Source organism: Callospermophilus lateralis, chromosome 6 (genome assembly GCF_048772815.1).
Source record: "Callospermophilus lateralis isolate mCalLat2 chromosome 6, mCalLat2.hap1, whole genome shotgun sequence".
Taxonomy (NCBI): domain Eukaryota; kingdom Metazoa; phylum Chordata; class Mammalia; order Rodentia; family Sciuridae; genus Callospermophilus; species Callospermophilus lateralis.
This window is the reverse complement of record NC_135310.1, coordinates 107,867,252-107,880,093: the sequence shown is the minus strand read 5'-3', so window position 1 is coordinate 107,880,093 and position 12,842 is coordinate 107,867,252. Positions and strand designations below refer to the sequence as shown.

The following is a 12,842-nucleotide window of genomic DNA, read 5'->3' as shown; positions in this document are numbered from 1 at the left end:
CCCAGTACCCTGCACATGCAAGGCGAGTGCTCTACCGCTGAGCCACAACCCCAGCCCCTAACACTTGGAATATTATTAATTGGCACTGATACCATATGGTTAGGTGCTTGTTGATTAATTAATTAAAAAAGATTTATTGGATACTACTCTGGGTTGAATGATAGTCCCCTTCAAAATTCAGGTTGAAACTTAATTTCTATTGTTGTGGTTTTAAGAGGTGGGCCTTTTGGAAAATGATTAATTCATAAGGGGTCTGCCATCATGAATTAATTAATTTTTTGCAAAGTTGAGGATTGTGTAACAAGAGGGCCCTCATCAGACATGAAACTTTCTGGCACTTTGATTTTGAACTTCTCAGCCTCTAGAATTGTGAGAAAAAATTTCTACCCTTTATTTCACTGTTCTCAGGTATTTTGTAATAGTTACATTGTTAGGAGATGTCCATTACTAACAATGCCCATTACTCTTGTTTAGCCTCTAGAGTAGAGGAGGATACTCAAAAGAAATAAGTCAGTGTGATAGCCTGAAAAGAAAAATGGTGAATTTTCAATCACAGGTAGGTTGCAGAATCCAATAGGATAAAGTACGTGAAACTACAGAAGTGCAAAGAAGAGTACATAATTCATAAAGATGGGTGGAGGTTAGTGTTTCATAGCTGAGAACTGAAGATGAAGACAGAGAGTGAGGTTTATGGATGAAAGTAATTGGTTCTTGGCAAGAGAAGCATTTAAATATTAGAAGGAATATGATATGCCATTTTCCAAAAATTAAGAATGAGCATGTTGGTCAGCTTTCTTGTTTCTGTGACCAAAAGACCAAACAAGAACAACTTAGAGGAGTAAAGATTTCTTTTGGCTCCTGGGTTCAGAGCTCTGGGCCTGAGATGAGGCATAGCATCAAGGCATGATAGAGGAAAGCTGCTCAGTTTATGGTATCCTTCAAAGAGAAAAAGAAAGGAACATGGAACAAAATAAAGTGCCAAGGACATGCTTTTAGTGATCTAATTCCTCCAATCATGCACCATTGATATTATTACCCATTAAATGGATTAATCCACTAAATGAATCTATTAAATGGATTCGCCCAGTAATGAGATTAGAGCATCATGATCTAATCAGTTCTTTTAAAGCCTCAACTCTGGACATTGCTGCATTACCTTCATTACATGAGCTTTTAGGGAGGACATTTCAGATCTATGTTGAAATAGTCAGGATAACTGGATCACTGAGTGGAAGACTAAGTGACTCAGTTAAAGTACTTATTTGAATTTATTCTTCTAGGGTTGCCATAACAAAATACCACAAACTAGCTGACTTAAATAGTATAAGTTTCGTAACATTTTTGAAGATTTAGAAGTCTAAGATCAGAGTATCCCTGGGGTTGGTTTTTGGTGATTGTCTCTCCACCTGGCGTGTAGGGGTCACCTTCTTACTGTTTTTTCACATGAGTCCCTTTCTGCTGAGGGGTGGGGAGGACAGTGGTGGGCTGATGTCTGTTCTTCTTTTAAAAGAATACAAGTACTTTCTGATACCAGTCCTTCCCAATTAGGGCTCCATCTGTATGGCTTATCTTAACCTTAATTACCTCTCAAAAGACCCTGTCACCAAATGCACGTTGGGAGCTAGGACATCAATATATAAATTTTAAGGGAGACACAATTCAGTCCAAAACATACGGCTCTGGAGTAGGTAATAACTATTGCTGCTCTGAGGAACATATTTTGGATAGCAAGAATAATCAATCAGTTACACCTGGTTGTCAACCCATACCTGCTTAACGATTCACCTTTTTTTAAAAAAAAGATTATTCTTAAGTTTTAAGTGGATACAAAATCTTTATTTTACATTTATGTGGTGCTGAAGATCGAACCCAGTGCCTCGTGTATGCTAGGCAACCACTGTACCACTTAGCCAAACCCCAGCCCCACGATTCACCTTTAAAGATGAGAGTGAGTCTGAGTTTTCAATTCTTGGAGCTTAAAAGATGTCGAGCATATAAGTCTGGAACGTTATAAATGATCGTGTTTTGAATAAGTGAAACTTGTAGAATTATTTTTATCTTCACTTATGTGTTTAATTTTTATTTGTCAGAAAATAAGAGATATTGAAAAAGCTAAAACATTCTAGGTTTGTGCATTTTGCCTCTTTTTGCTGAAGACACTCTTCAAAGTAGCATATTTTAAATATTCTTAGGCTTTGGTCAGGAAGTAGTTTGAAAATCACTGGCCTGGAGGACTTATGATAAAATTTTTGGGTCAAAATGTCGTTGTTTGTTTTTGTTGTCTTAAAATTAGATAATGGATGTTTTGCTTTTGTGTATTTAGTGGGATCAGATAATATAAATTAACACCATTGATGGAAACTTTGTACCTTATATATAGTTGAATCTATTTGGGAATGAATACATTATGTCATGGGGGCAGAGTTAAAAATGTCAACTAGGGCTGTTTTTGGTTAGCTTCTTAGAATGCTCATATGTTCCGTCTAATTCATCCTTATAGGTCCTCTGATGATAAACATGTAAACAAAGATACTGTTTTTAGAACTGATCTTTCTTAAATTAATTTTTTATTGTTACTTCCTGTAGAGACCAAGAAAAGGCAGTGTAAAGTTCTTTTTGAGTACATTCCACAAAATGAGGATGAACTGGAGCTGAAAGTGGGAGATATTATTGATATTAATGAAGAGGTAAGTATAACATATGTTAGCACCCTTAGCAGAATCTATTACATTTAAAACAGTTATGAACCTGGCATGATGGTACATGCCTATAATCCTAGCAACTTGGGGGGTTGAGGCAAGAGAATCACAGGTTCAAAGCCAGCCTCAGTAACTTAATGAGACCCTGTCTCCAAAACAACAACAACAACAATAATGTATATGAAATATTTTATTAAATGGTTTTGTGGAAATTGAGTAACCTTGTTAACTAGTGAGTGTAAATATTTTTCTAAAAAATTTGATTTATAAAGATTTCAGTTTGGAGGGGGTGTCTAGTAGAGTGATTATGAATATTTAAAAGTAAGTGATTATCATACTTTATGGTTAAGGATCATTGTTCAAGTATAGGTTTAGTAATTTTTTTGTTAGTAATCAAAAATTTTTCTAAATATCTTAAATAATGTATGTCATATTTATACACCAAGGCCCAGTAATTTTTAAAAGAATGACATTCTAAAAGAGACCTATGTACTTATTGCTATTGATACATAAAACTTGATTATCTGATATTTTCATGAAAAATAATTTACTTCAGAGGTTGTGATTGAGTACATATTTGCATTGTAAATATTTTAAAGGACAATATTAGTTCCATATATCCTTTTAGATTTAATATATCTTCCCCCTTTTATCTTAAAGGCCGTATTTTGTTTAATTAACTTTGTTCTTGTGTTTCATAGCTTAGGTTTTCATAGGCTAAAAAGGTTTTTACTTAAAAGAAATTTTTATTGGGCTGGGGATGTGGCTCAAGCGGTAGTGCGCTTGCCTGGCATGCGTGCGGCCCGGGTTCGATCCTCAGCACCACATACAAACAAAGATGTTGTGCCTGCCGATAACTAAAAAATAAATATTAAAATTCTCTCTCTCTACCTCTCTCTCTTTAAAAAAAATAAAGATAAAAAAAAATAAAAGAAATTTTTATCATTTTTAAGTTGTGGACTCTTTCAGGTAGAAGAAGGTTGGTGGAGTGGAACCCTGAACAACAAGTTGGGACTGTTTCCCTCAAACTTTGTGAAAGAATTTGAAGTGACAGATGATGGTGAAACTCATGAAACTCAAGAGGATTCAGGTAGATCTTTTTTAAAAAAATTGAATGAATTATTTATTTTGTAATTTTTCATCTGTATTCTGACTTATTTTTGAACTCTGAGTTAGCTGTAGGTAATCTGCTTTTAATGAGGATAAAGGTGAACTAAATAGCCTACGTCAAATAATTTTAATATTTAATTTCATCTTTGATCTCTACTTCTTTCCTTTGTTATATTAATGAAAAATGTTGTTTATGTTATCTGTTCTTTCTACTTAAGATTTATTTATGTAAACTTTTGAACTGCTGAGTTTAGAAATGGCCTGTGTAATACTTGAGGTAATTTGGAAATTACAAAAATCTTACTTTCATTGTTTTCCATATTCACAAGATAGATTTTGTTTTTCTTGTGCAGTCAATTGTCATTTTATTATTATTTTTTTGATTTCTGTCATTTAGAGATGTATGCACACATGATTGAGAAAATTTTACTCCAAGCTAGATTTAAATTTTGTTATCTATAAAAAATGGTAATTCAGGAATATGTAGATCTTTTTCTTGATGTGGAAAGTTCATGTAGTGAGAATTTTCAGGGATTTATGGTTGTATTAACTAGTGTTATGTGGCAATTTTATGACTACATAGATTCATAGATAGTAAGGGGTAGGCTACAGCCTTAAGGTTGTCAGGATCACTGATTCTTTTCAGAGCCAGTGTAAATACCAAGGTATAAAAGGTACATATTAAAACAATGAGATGATATGGTAAGATTGCTTAGACTTATGTAATGCTCCTGACACTTTACATTGTATCGTATCTATCGATACGCTAGTATTATAAATCTCTGTGTAGATCTACTAAGTTTTTGGGCTTCCATGATGGCACCTATTTCTTAGTTATCTTTGCTTAATTATAATGTCTTTGTTTGCAAGACAGGAATAACAGTTTTTTCCTGAAAGAGTTATTGTGTGGATTGACAAGATAGTTTCCAAACATAATATTTTCTTTTGTCAGGACAACTTTCAATGTTTTATAAGTGGATGAGCAAACATTTTGAGATTAAGTAAGAAAATTTTATAAGGTTGTTTTTATAGAAAATGGATTTATAAACCTCAGTGGCAAGGGAATAAATTTTAGAGAAAAGAAACCCAAATCATAATTTTACATTTAATAGATGATAGCATTAAACATAATTGATAAAAGGGATCTACAATTAATGGTTAAGATTATTTCAAAAATTAATAAATTAATGTGTTCTGTTTGTGTTCAGCCATTTTAGATCTTTTTTTTGTTTTTGTTTTTTTGGCAGTGATGGGGATTGAACTCAAGGCCTCACACATGCTAGGCAAGTCCTCTAGCTCTGAACTATACCCCCAGTTCTTTTTATTTTATTTTGAGACAGGTTCTTTCTCAGTTGCCAAGCCTGACCTCAAACTTGTAAACCTCTTCCCTCAGCCCCCAGAATACTTGGTATTACAGATGTGTACCACTGAGCCAGTATTTCAGCTTGGTTTTATTGATGTTTTTTTCTCCTTGATTGTTGAACAGAACCACACAGTTTATTTTTCATGTTTCTTTAACTGGACTAATTTCCTAGCCTTTTTTCTGTTTTTCTTGACAGATTTTAGAGTTAAGGCAATTTATTTTGTAGAATGACTCCTACTTGGGATTTTCTTCTAATGCATCATTAGATTTAGATAGTATTTTATTGGCAGAACTACAGAGTAATGTCTCTTGACATTATATTGGAAGACAGTGATGTTTGACTTTTATAATTGGTGGTGTTAAATTTTATTAAAATTTAATTGTGAATTTAGTTAAAACAGTGCTGCCAGCATAAATAAGTTTACTGTTTTTCTCCATATATTCAAGTGTTTTGTAGGAAAACACTTTGAATCTATACAACACTGTTTCTTATCAGACTTTTATCCAAAGTTACAGCATTATAAATAAATTTTGCCTGAATCAGTTATTGTTCTCATGGTTGCAAATGGGTCATTTTATGACTCTGTCATCCCTTTGATTTTATTCTTTAGAGTTACTTTTCTTTGTCTTCAGCTTACTTGTTTATTTATCATTGTGGGCTATTTAGTGAGTTCCATTTATTCACTCACCATCAATCTATAACTAGTATTTATTTTTTTATATAGGGGATTGTACCACTGACGTATATCCCTAGGCCCCCTTTAAAGTTTTTTTATTTTGAGACAGGGTCTCACTAAGTTGCTTAGTTCCTGAGGCTGGCCTTGAATTTGTTACTCTCCTGTCTTAGTCTCCAAAGTTGCTGGAATTATAGATAGGTATATGCCACTGTGCCTAGCCAGCAATATTTATTTTGACATCCCTCATATATGGCCATTGTGACCTTTTAACTTTCTTGGAGGTATAATTTACATACAATATGTTTGTCCCTTTAAAATATACAGGTTGATAAGTTTGACAGATATGAGATGTGTGCATGCATAGAAAGCACCACCCCACAAAAATAAATATACAGAACATTCTGTCACCTCCACAATATCCCCCTACTTCCTTGCAGTCTGTCTTTTTCTGTCCTTGTCCCTAGGCAATGATGAATCTGCTCTTTTTTGTTGTTGTTGTTATTTTAGTCACTTTAGTTTGCATTGCTATGTCCTTTTGACATTTCTCAATTATTTTTTGAAGATGTCCTTACTTTGCAATACGGGATCTTCCATACTAAGTTTGAACTTTACTTTCCCAATCCTGAATCAATGATTTATCAAGGCAACCTTTGGTTTCTTTTAGACAGGAAGATCCAGGACAAGATCTAGGAGGTGGTGTGCTCATTTCTACTTGGAGTGATGTTACTTTGAGGCCATCTTAGTGGACTAAGCTGTGGAATGCCTACACACACAGACTTCTACCTCTCTATCTCTCTGTTAGATAAACAATTTAATAGCATATATTATGTTCTGATTTCTCTATAGATGTATGAAATGAGTAATTGAGTTTGCTTTACTTTTAAAGGAATTTAGTTTTTCTTATGAGTTTTAGTTATCAATACTTTGCAAGTCACAATTATATTGCCTATGTCTGTTTACTTTTTGGCATAAAAGCTGTCATATATTAGGCTTGAAAGGATAAATATTTAAAAGGCAATATTTTAATTTTTCTGTTATTTGATGTGTACAGAAAAACCAACATGAATTCATGTTATTGATTAGTATGTTCCCTAAAAGATCATACATGAGACAACACAAGGACATTTCAGAGGTGAAATGATAAGATTATGAGAGCCTTATTCCAGTCAGTGAATTAATTCCTGATGGAGATTAACTGATAACTGAAGGCAGGTAGGGTGTGGCTAGAGGAGATGGGCACAGGAGTGTGCCTTTGGGGTACATATTTTATATCTGGTAAGTAGAGTCACTCTCTGTTTCCTAGTGTGATATCTTGAGCTCCTTCCCTCCACTACAGTCTTCTACCATGATGTTCAGCCTTACCTCAAGTCCCAAGTAATGGAGCTGGTTTTCTATGGACTGAGACCTCTGAAACTGTAAGCTCCCACATAAACTTCTCTAAAATTTTTCTTGTCAAGTCTTTTAGTCACAGCAGTGGAAAAGTTGACTAAAACAATTCATTTTCTAAAAGATTTAGAAGAGACCTCTTAGGGGGGCTGGGGATGTGGCTCAAGCGGTAGTGCGCTCGCCTGGCATGCATGCGGCCCGGGTTGGATCCTCAGCACCACATACAAAGATGTTGTGTCCGCCAAGAACTAAAAAATAAATATTAAAAAAAATTCTCTCTCTCTCTTTAAAAAAAAAAAAGAAGAGACCTCTTAGCATTTTAGAAAATGACAAAGAAAAAATGTTCATAAAATACTGTTGATTTGTTCTAGGAATTAGACAGCAAATAATAGATATTATAATAAAGAGTTAGGAATAATGGGCGTGGTGGCGCATGCCTGTAATCCCAGTGGCCTGGGAGGCTGAGGCAGGATGACTACGAGTTCAAAGCCAGCCTCAGTAACTTAGTGAGGCTCTAAGCAACTCAGTGACACTGTGCCTCTAAATAAAATACAAAAAAGAGCTGGAGATGTGCCCCAGGGGTTAAAAACCCCTTGGTTCAATTCCCGGTACCCCCCGCCCCCCCAAAAAAGAGGAATAATGAATGAGATCTTGAGAAAAAAATTGCCATTTAATTATCAATAATACCTGCTTTTCAGGAAAGGAGTTAATTGTAGTAATAATGAATAAGTAATAAAATTAACATGTAAATTAGTTTGAATAGTTTTAAATACTGTGTTTTTTAGAATAGCACATATAGCCTAAGAAAGAAGTGGAGGACATTTTAATCACATGAATAATTCTTAAGCCTTTTGTAATCTAAGTTCTATGTTGGTTTTGTGAAGGGACAAATCTCTCTGTGATCCAGAGGTTTAAGGTCTACATTTCTGGTGGAGAAGACTAATAGGAACTAAATAAACTTAGATAATAGGGTAAAATGATTTAATTTACCCTAAATAGTCATAGGGAATTTGTGAGGCAGATCTAAAATCTGTCGCTTTATTTTGCTTAATTTGCAGATTTTTTTTTCATCTTAAAAATATCCCAGGAAACATTAGAAATCTAATCAATAGCGCTCACTCCAGCTATTTAAGCTTAGGGGTTATTTTCTAAAATCCTGTTTTTTCCCTCTTCTAATTGTTTTTTTCTTTATTTCTCTTATTATCCTCTGTGCAATCAGTCCCCCAAACCATTTCTAATCGTGATAAACAACAAAAATTTGTCATCTTAACAGTTTTTAAGTGTCAGTTCTAGCAATGTTAGGTATATTCACATTGTTTGCAACAGATTTAGAAATTTTCATTTTACAAAACTGTAAATTTATACATCAAGGAAAGGTAACTCATCATTTTCCCCTGTCCTGGACCCTATTAATCATCATTCTACTTTCTGTTTCTTTTAAATTGATTACTTCAGATTTGTCATACAAGGAAATAATACAGTTTTTGTCTTTTTATTTCATTTAGTCTAATATTTTCCAGATAATCCATGTCATAGTATTTGACAAGATTTCCTGTTTTTAAAAGGTTGTACAATATTCTGTTGTATATCTGTGTTACATTTAAATATGTTCACTCATCTTTCAATGGTATTTGAGTTGCTTCCTCCTCTTGGTAATTATGAATAATGCTGACATGAACATGGGTATGCAGAAGTCCTTTGAGACCCTGCTTTCAAGTGGAATATACCTAAAAGTGGGATTATTGGATTATTTGGTAGTTTGTGGAACACCATGCTGTTATTCATACAAGTTGTATCATGTATGTAGACCCACTAACAGTACATAAGGTTCTCCTTGCCTGCCAATACTTTTTTTCCTTCTGTATTACCCATTCTAGTATATTGGTGTAAAATGATACTTAATTGTGATTTTTTTTTGCATTTCTGTAACGATTAGTGGTATCGAGTATGTTTTTACATGCCTGCTGGCCATTCGTATATTATTATCTTTGAAAAAAGTACTTAAATGCTGCAGTCTGGCTGGGAACAAATAACTGAGTCGCCACAAAGCCTTGTAGGTTCAAACAGCAACTCTTTATTCCCGAACTCTCACTGGCACTCTACACACACTTCCCTGGGAACACACTCCCTCCACCTGGCTCCTAATGCCAATTCCTCTGGAACCCTTGAGAACTCAAAAAGTAGCAGGAACTCCAAAGTAGCAGGCAACAGGATCCGCCCTATTCCCAGCAGGATCTGCCTTAATCCCTGATCCGCCCTATTCAGTCTTTTTATTCACTGGGATTACAGTCCTGTACCACTGAGACCAACTTATTTCAGTGTTTGTAATGAAATGTGGTTTTATTTTATCAAATATACTTAGTCTTTCTATAGTACCGTGTCAATGTTCAAATTCTACCAACTTGCTAAATAGGACTTTACTTTTAATTATTCCTCTTATTCTATAAAGTCAGTCACTATATCTACTTATTTTCATTCTTTTATAAAAGTCCTCTCACAATAGTCATATTTCAAAATCTCCATTTAGATGTCTAATAAGCATTTTTTTTTTTTTTTTTTTTTGAGTCAGGGTCTCATTATGTTGTTCAGGCTGGCTTTGAACTTGAGATCCTTCTGTCTCTGCTTCCTGAGAAGCTGGGATGATATGTGTATGCCACTGTGCTCATCTCTTAATAGTCAACTTACACTTTAAGTTGTTATCCATTACCTTGTTATTAAACAGGAGATGAAGTCAGAGAGGTGATGGAAGGGACTTTGGGATGCCAAATCATGGAATGATTTGTAACCATTTTAAAAGACTTTAGCTTTTATTATTAAGTGAAATATGTAACTACTGGAGGGGGATTATTACTTGCTTGGCAGGAATTGAAAGAGTATTTCCCCACCCTAAGAAGTCACAGATTGAGTTCTTCAAATAAGTAGGAAATTTTAAGCAAATTTGGAGTAGAGTGAAGAAAATGCATTGCATTTTCAGTGTCCTGGAAGACTTTCAATTCAGAGGGATAATAAAGTATATAGTTGAATGTGATATATGTTGATAGTGGAGAAATTATTGTGTCGGGCTTAAGAAGTCATTATAGAAAATGTTAATTCACAGAGAAGTATTAGAATGGAATGAAACATTCATTGTTTCTAAGATAGATTGGAGAAGAGTGATACTTGGATGGTAGGACCAGTTGAGAATGTTTTGGTAATTTAGGTAGAAATAGTATTTGCTTAAGGTAGAAGAATGCTGTGGGAATAGAGAGACATGTGCAGGAGCTTTCATGTGGTATAAAAATAGGATCTAGTGATAATGAGATATGGAGAGGATGACCCATAAGAGAAGTCAAAGGCCACCAGCTTTTGGCTCAATAAGTTGGAAATATGGAGGTGTAATTTGCCAAGATAGTGGTTAGTTTTGGGAGAAAATGATGAATTCACTTTTGTAGATGTTGAGTTTGAATCCTGTAGGAATATGAGGACATCCAAGTAAAGATATATGGGTCTGAATCCTTAAAGAAACTTTGTCCAGAATTGGAACCTGACAGTATTTTAGTTGTTATAAGAAATCCTAAATTAGATGAGATTACCTAGGGTTAACTTACAAAGTGAAAAAAGAGCCTGGAATAGAATCCTATATAGTATTATATAAGGTATGGACCGAGGGAGAGTAACTGATAGGGGACCAGGAAGTCATGGAGATAGAGAGCTCCAAGAAGCCACCAATAAAAGTGTGGTAGCTAAGGAATTAGAGTTTTTTAGGGAGACTGTGCATAGTGCCATTTGAGAGGTCAATAAAGATAAGAAATGAAATCCTAGATACAGGAACAAGTAAATTATTAAGGGACCCATGTGGGAGAGGTACAGTGAGGTGAATGTGGATTAAGGTTAATTGAAGAGGAACGGATGGTTAGTTGTTAAGGAGTAGAGAGAATAAGTGTAAGAGTGCACTAGTTGAGGTTAATGCATATTCAAGAATGTTTTTACTCTGTTTTTTTAAGGAAAAGTTTTGATCACTTTTAAGTGTCAATGGCAAGAAAAATAGAAGAGGAACAACTGAAGGTAGAAACTCAGAAGAATATAACTTACTGTTAGAATAGAATTTACCTAGAAGGTAGAAGGAAGGAATTTTGCATTAAGGGAACTACATCAAAATTAGTAGGCTTAGTGGCAGGAGGAATGATAACATCTGATTTTTGAGGTTTTCTATATAAAGTGTTAGATGTTAAGAATGAGGTGCAAAGTGGACAATTTTGAGGAAACTGAAAAGGTCCAAGCAGGAACCTAAATTCTTTGTGTCACTTATCCCTCTAGGTATTACTGGGCAACTAGAAGGATACATGGCATAAAACATTTTTAAAGAGCTCCTGATAGATTGTTTTTAGGAGTTTTTAGTCCCTTATGGGTAGAAAGAGTTCCTTTTCTTAGAGGAGGAGTAGCTTAAGTTTTGATTATTTACACACTAGAGAATGAGAAAGTGATAGTGCTAGTATAACATAAGATCCCGGAGAATGCTTGTATATACTGGCTTTGCCAACCTGGATAGAAATGTTGTGGTTTTCAGTCTTAGTCTGTAGGAGGTAAGGTTGTATATGATTTAGTTTGGCATCTATAAAACCCACATTAGCATTCATACTGAACTTGTGGTAAGCAGCTTTGTAAGGTTTGCTTATAGTATGTTATGAGTTTTTGTAAAATTGCTGTTATAACCAGACACCTCTTTAAGGATCCATTGTAAGGAATATGGATTGATTTTTACTTCAGTTGAATGCCCACTCACTCACCCCCATACTTTTTCTTAACAAATGTACAGTCATCTTTAAAAAATCTTAGAATGATGTTGAACAATTACTTTAATGGTAAACATGGATTGCTTCCATTAAATGCTTTGTGGTTTTTGTTAGATTTTTATTCTTTTTTGTTTTTTTCAACAAGTGATTATATTTTGAGCTTCTTGATTACTTTAAGTCACTTTATAAGGAGATACAAACCATCAAATAACTTTTACAATAGAGATTCAATGAAGAGGGAGGGAAAGAGGAAGAATTTTAGATTATATAGAAAAGACAGTGTTTTATGACTGACAGTGACATACATAAAATGCAGATATTTTCTGTCAGCTCTGCAATTCAGAGGCAATATGATGGAAAAAGCACTTAAATATTAAAAAATTAGATATACTATAAAATATTACTATTTTGCCTCATGAGTCCCCTTGGCTTCCCTTTCTCCTCCTCCTTCCTTCTTTTTCCTTGTTTCTTCTGTATTTTTTCTCTTGTGGTGGCTAAGAATCCCCCATCCCTTTTTATGTTTTCTCAGCTCTATCTGATCAGTAATCTCTTTTACTTGAATATTTCTCAATAATATATTACTTAAAAATACTAGCTACTGAATCAGATACTGTTTCAAGCATTTTACAGAAATAAATTAACCATAATAGGAGTCTTAGGAAGTATCTCATTGTATAGGCGAAAACACTGGGTGCATAAAGTGGAGGAGCTGAGTGTTAAATCAGGAGAGTTTGGTTCTAGAGTTCATATGCTTTACCACTAAAGTGGTGCCCTGTAACCATTGATTTAATAGTGAAATTTGATAATTTATCTATTAGTAGGTTGGCTAACTTCA

General features: G+C 34.3%; 1 protein-coding gene across 2 annotated transcripts in view; it reads left to right on the top strand.

Annotated features, from left to right (window-relative positions):
• Cd2ap (CD2 associated protein) overlaps positions 1–12,842 on the top strand; it is a 112,096-nt gene that overhangs the window by 58,562 nt on the left and 40,692 nt on the right. For both annotated transcript variants that reach the window (XM_076858611.2, XM_076858610.2), the window contains exons 4-5: positions 2,587–2,687; positions 3,669–3,789. In XM_076858611.2, the coding sequence (XP_076714726.1) occupies positions 2,587–2,687; positions 3,669–3,789 (222 nt within the window). The remainder of the gene's footprint in view (positions 1–2,586; positions 2,688–3,668; positions 3,790–12,842) is intronic.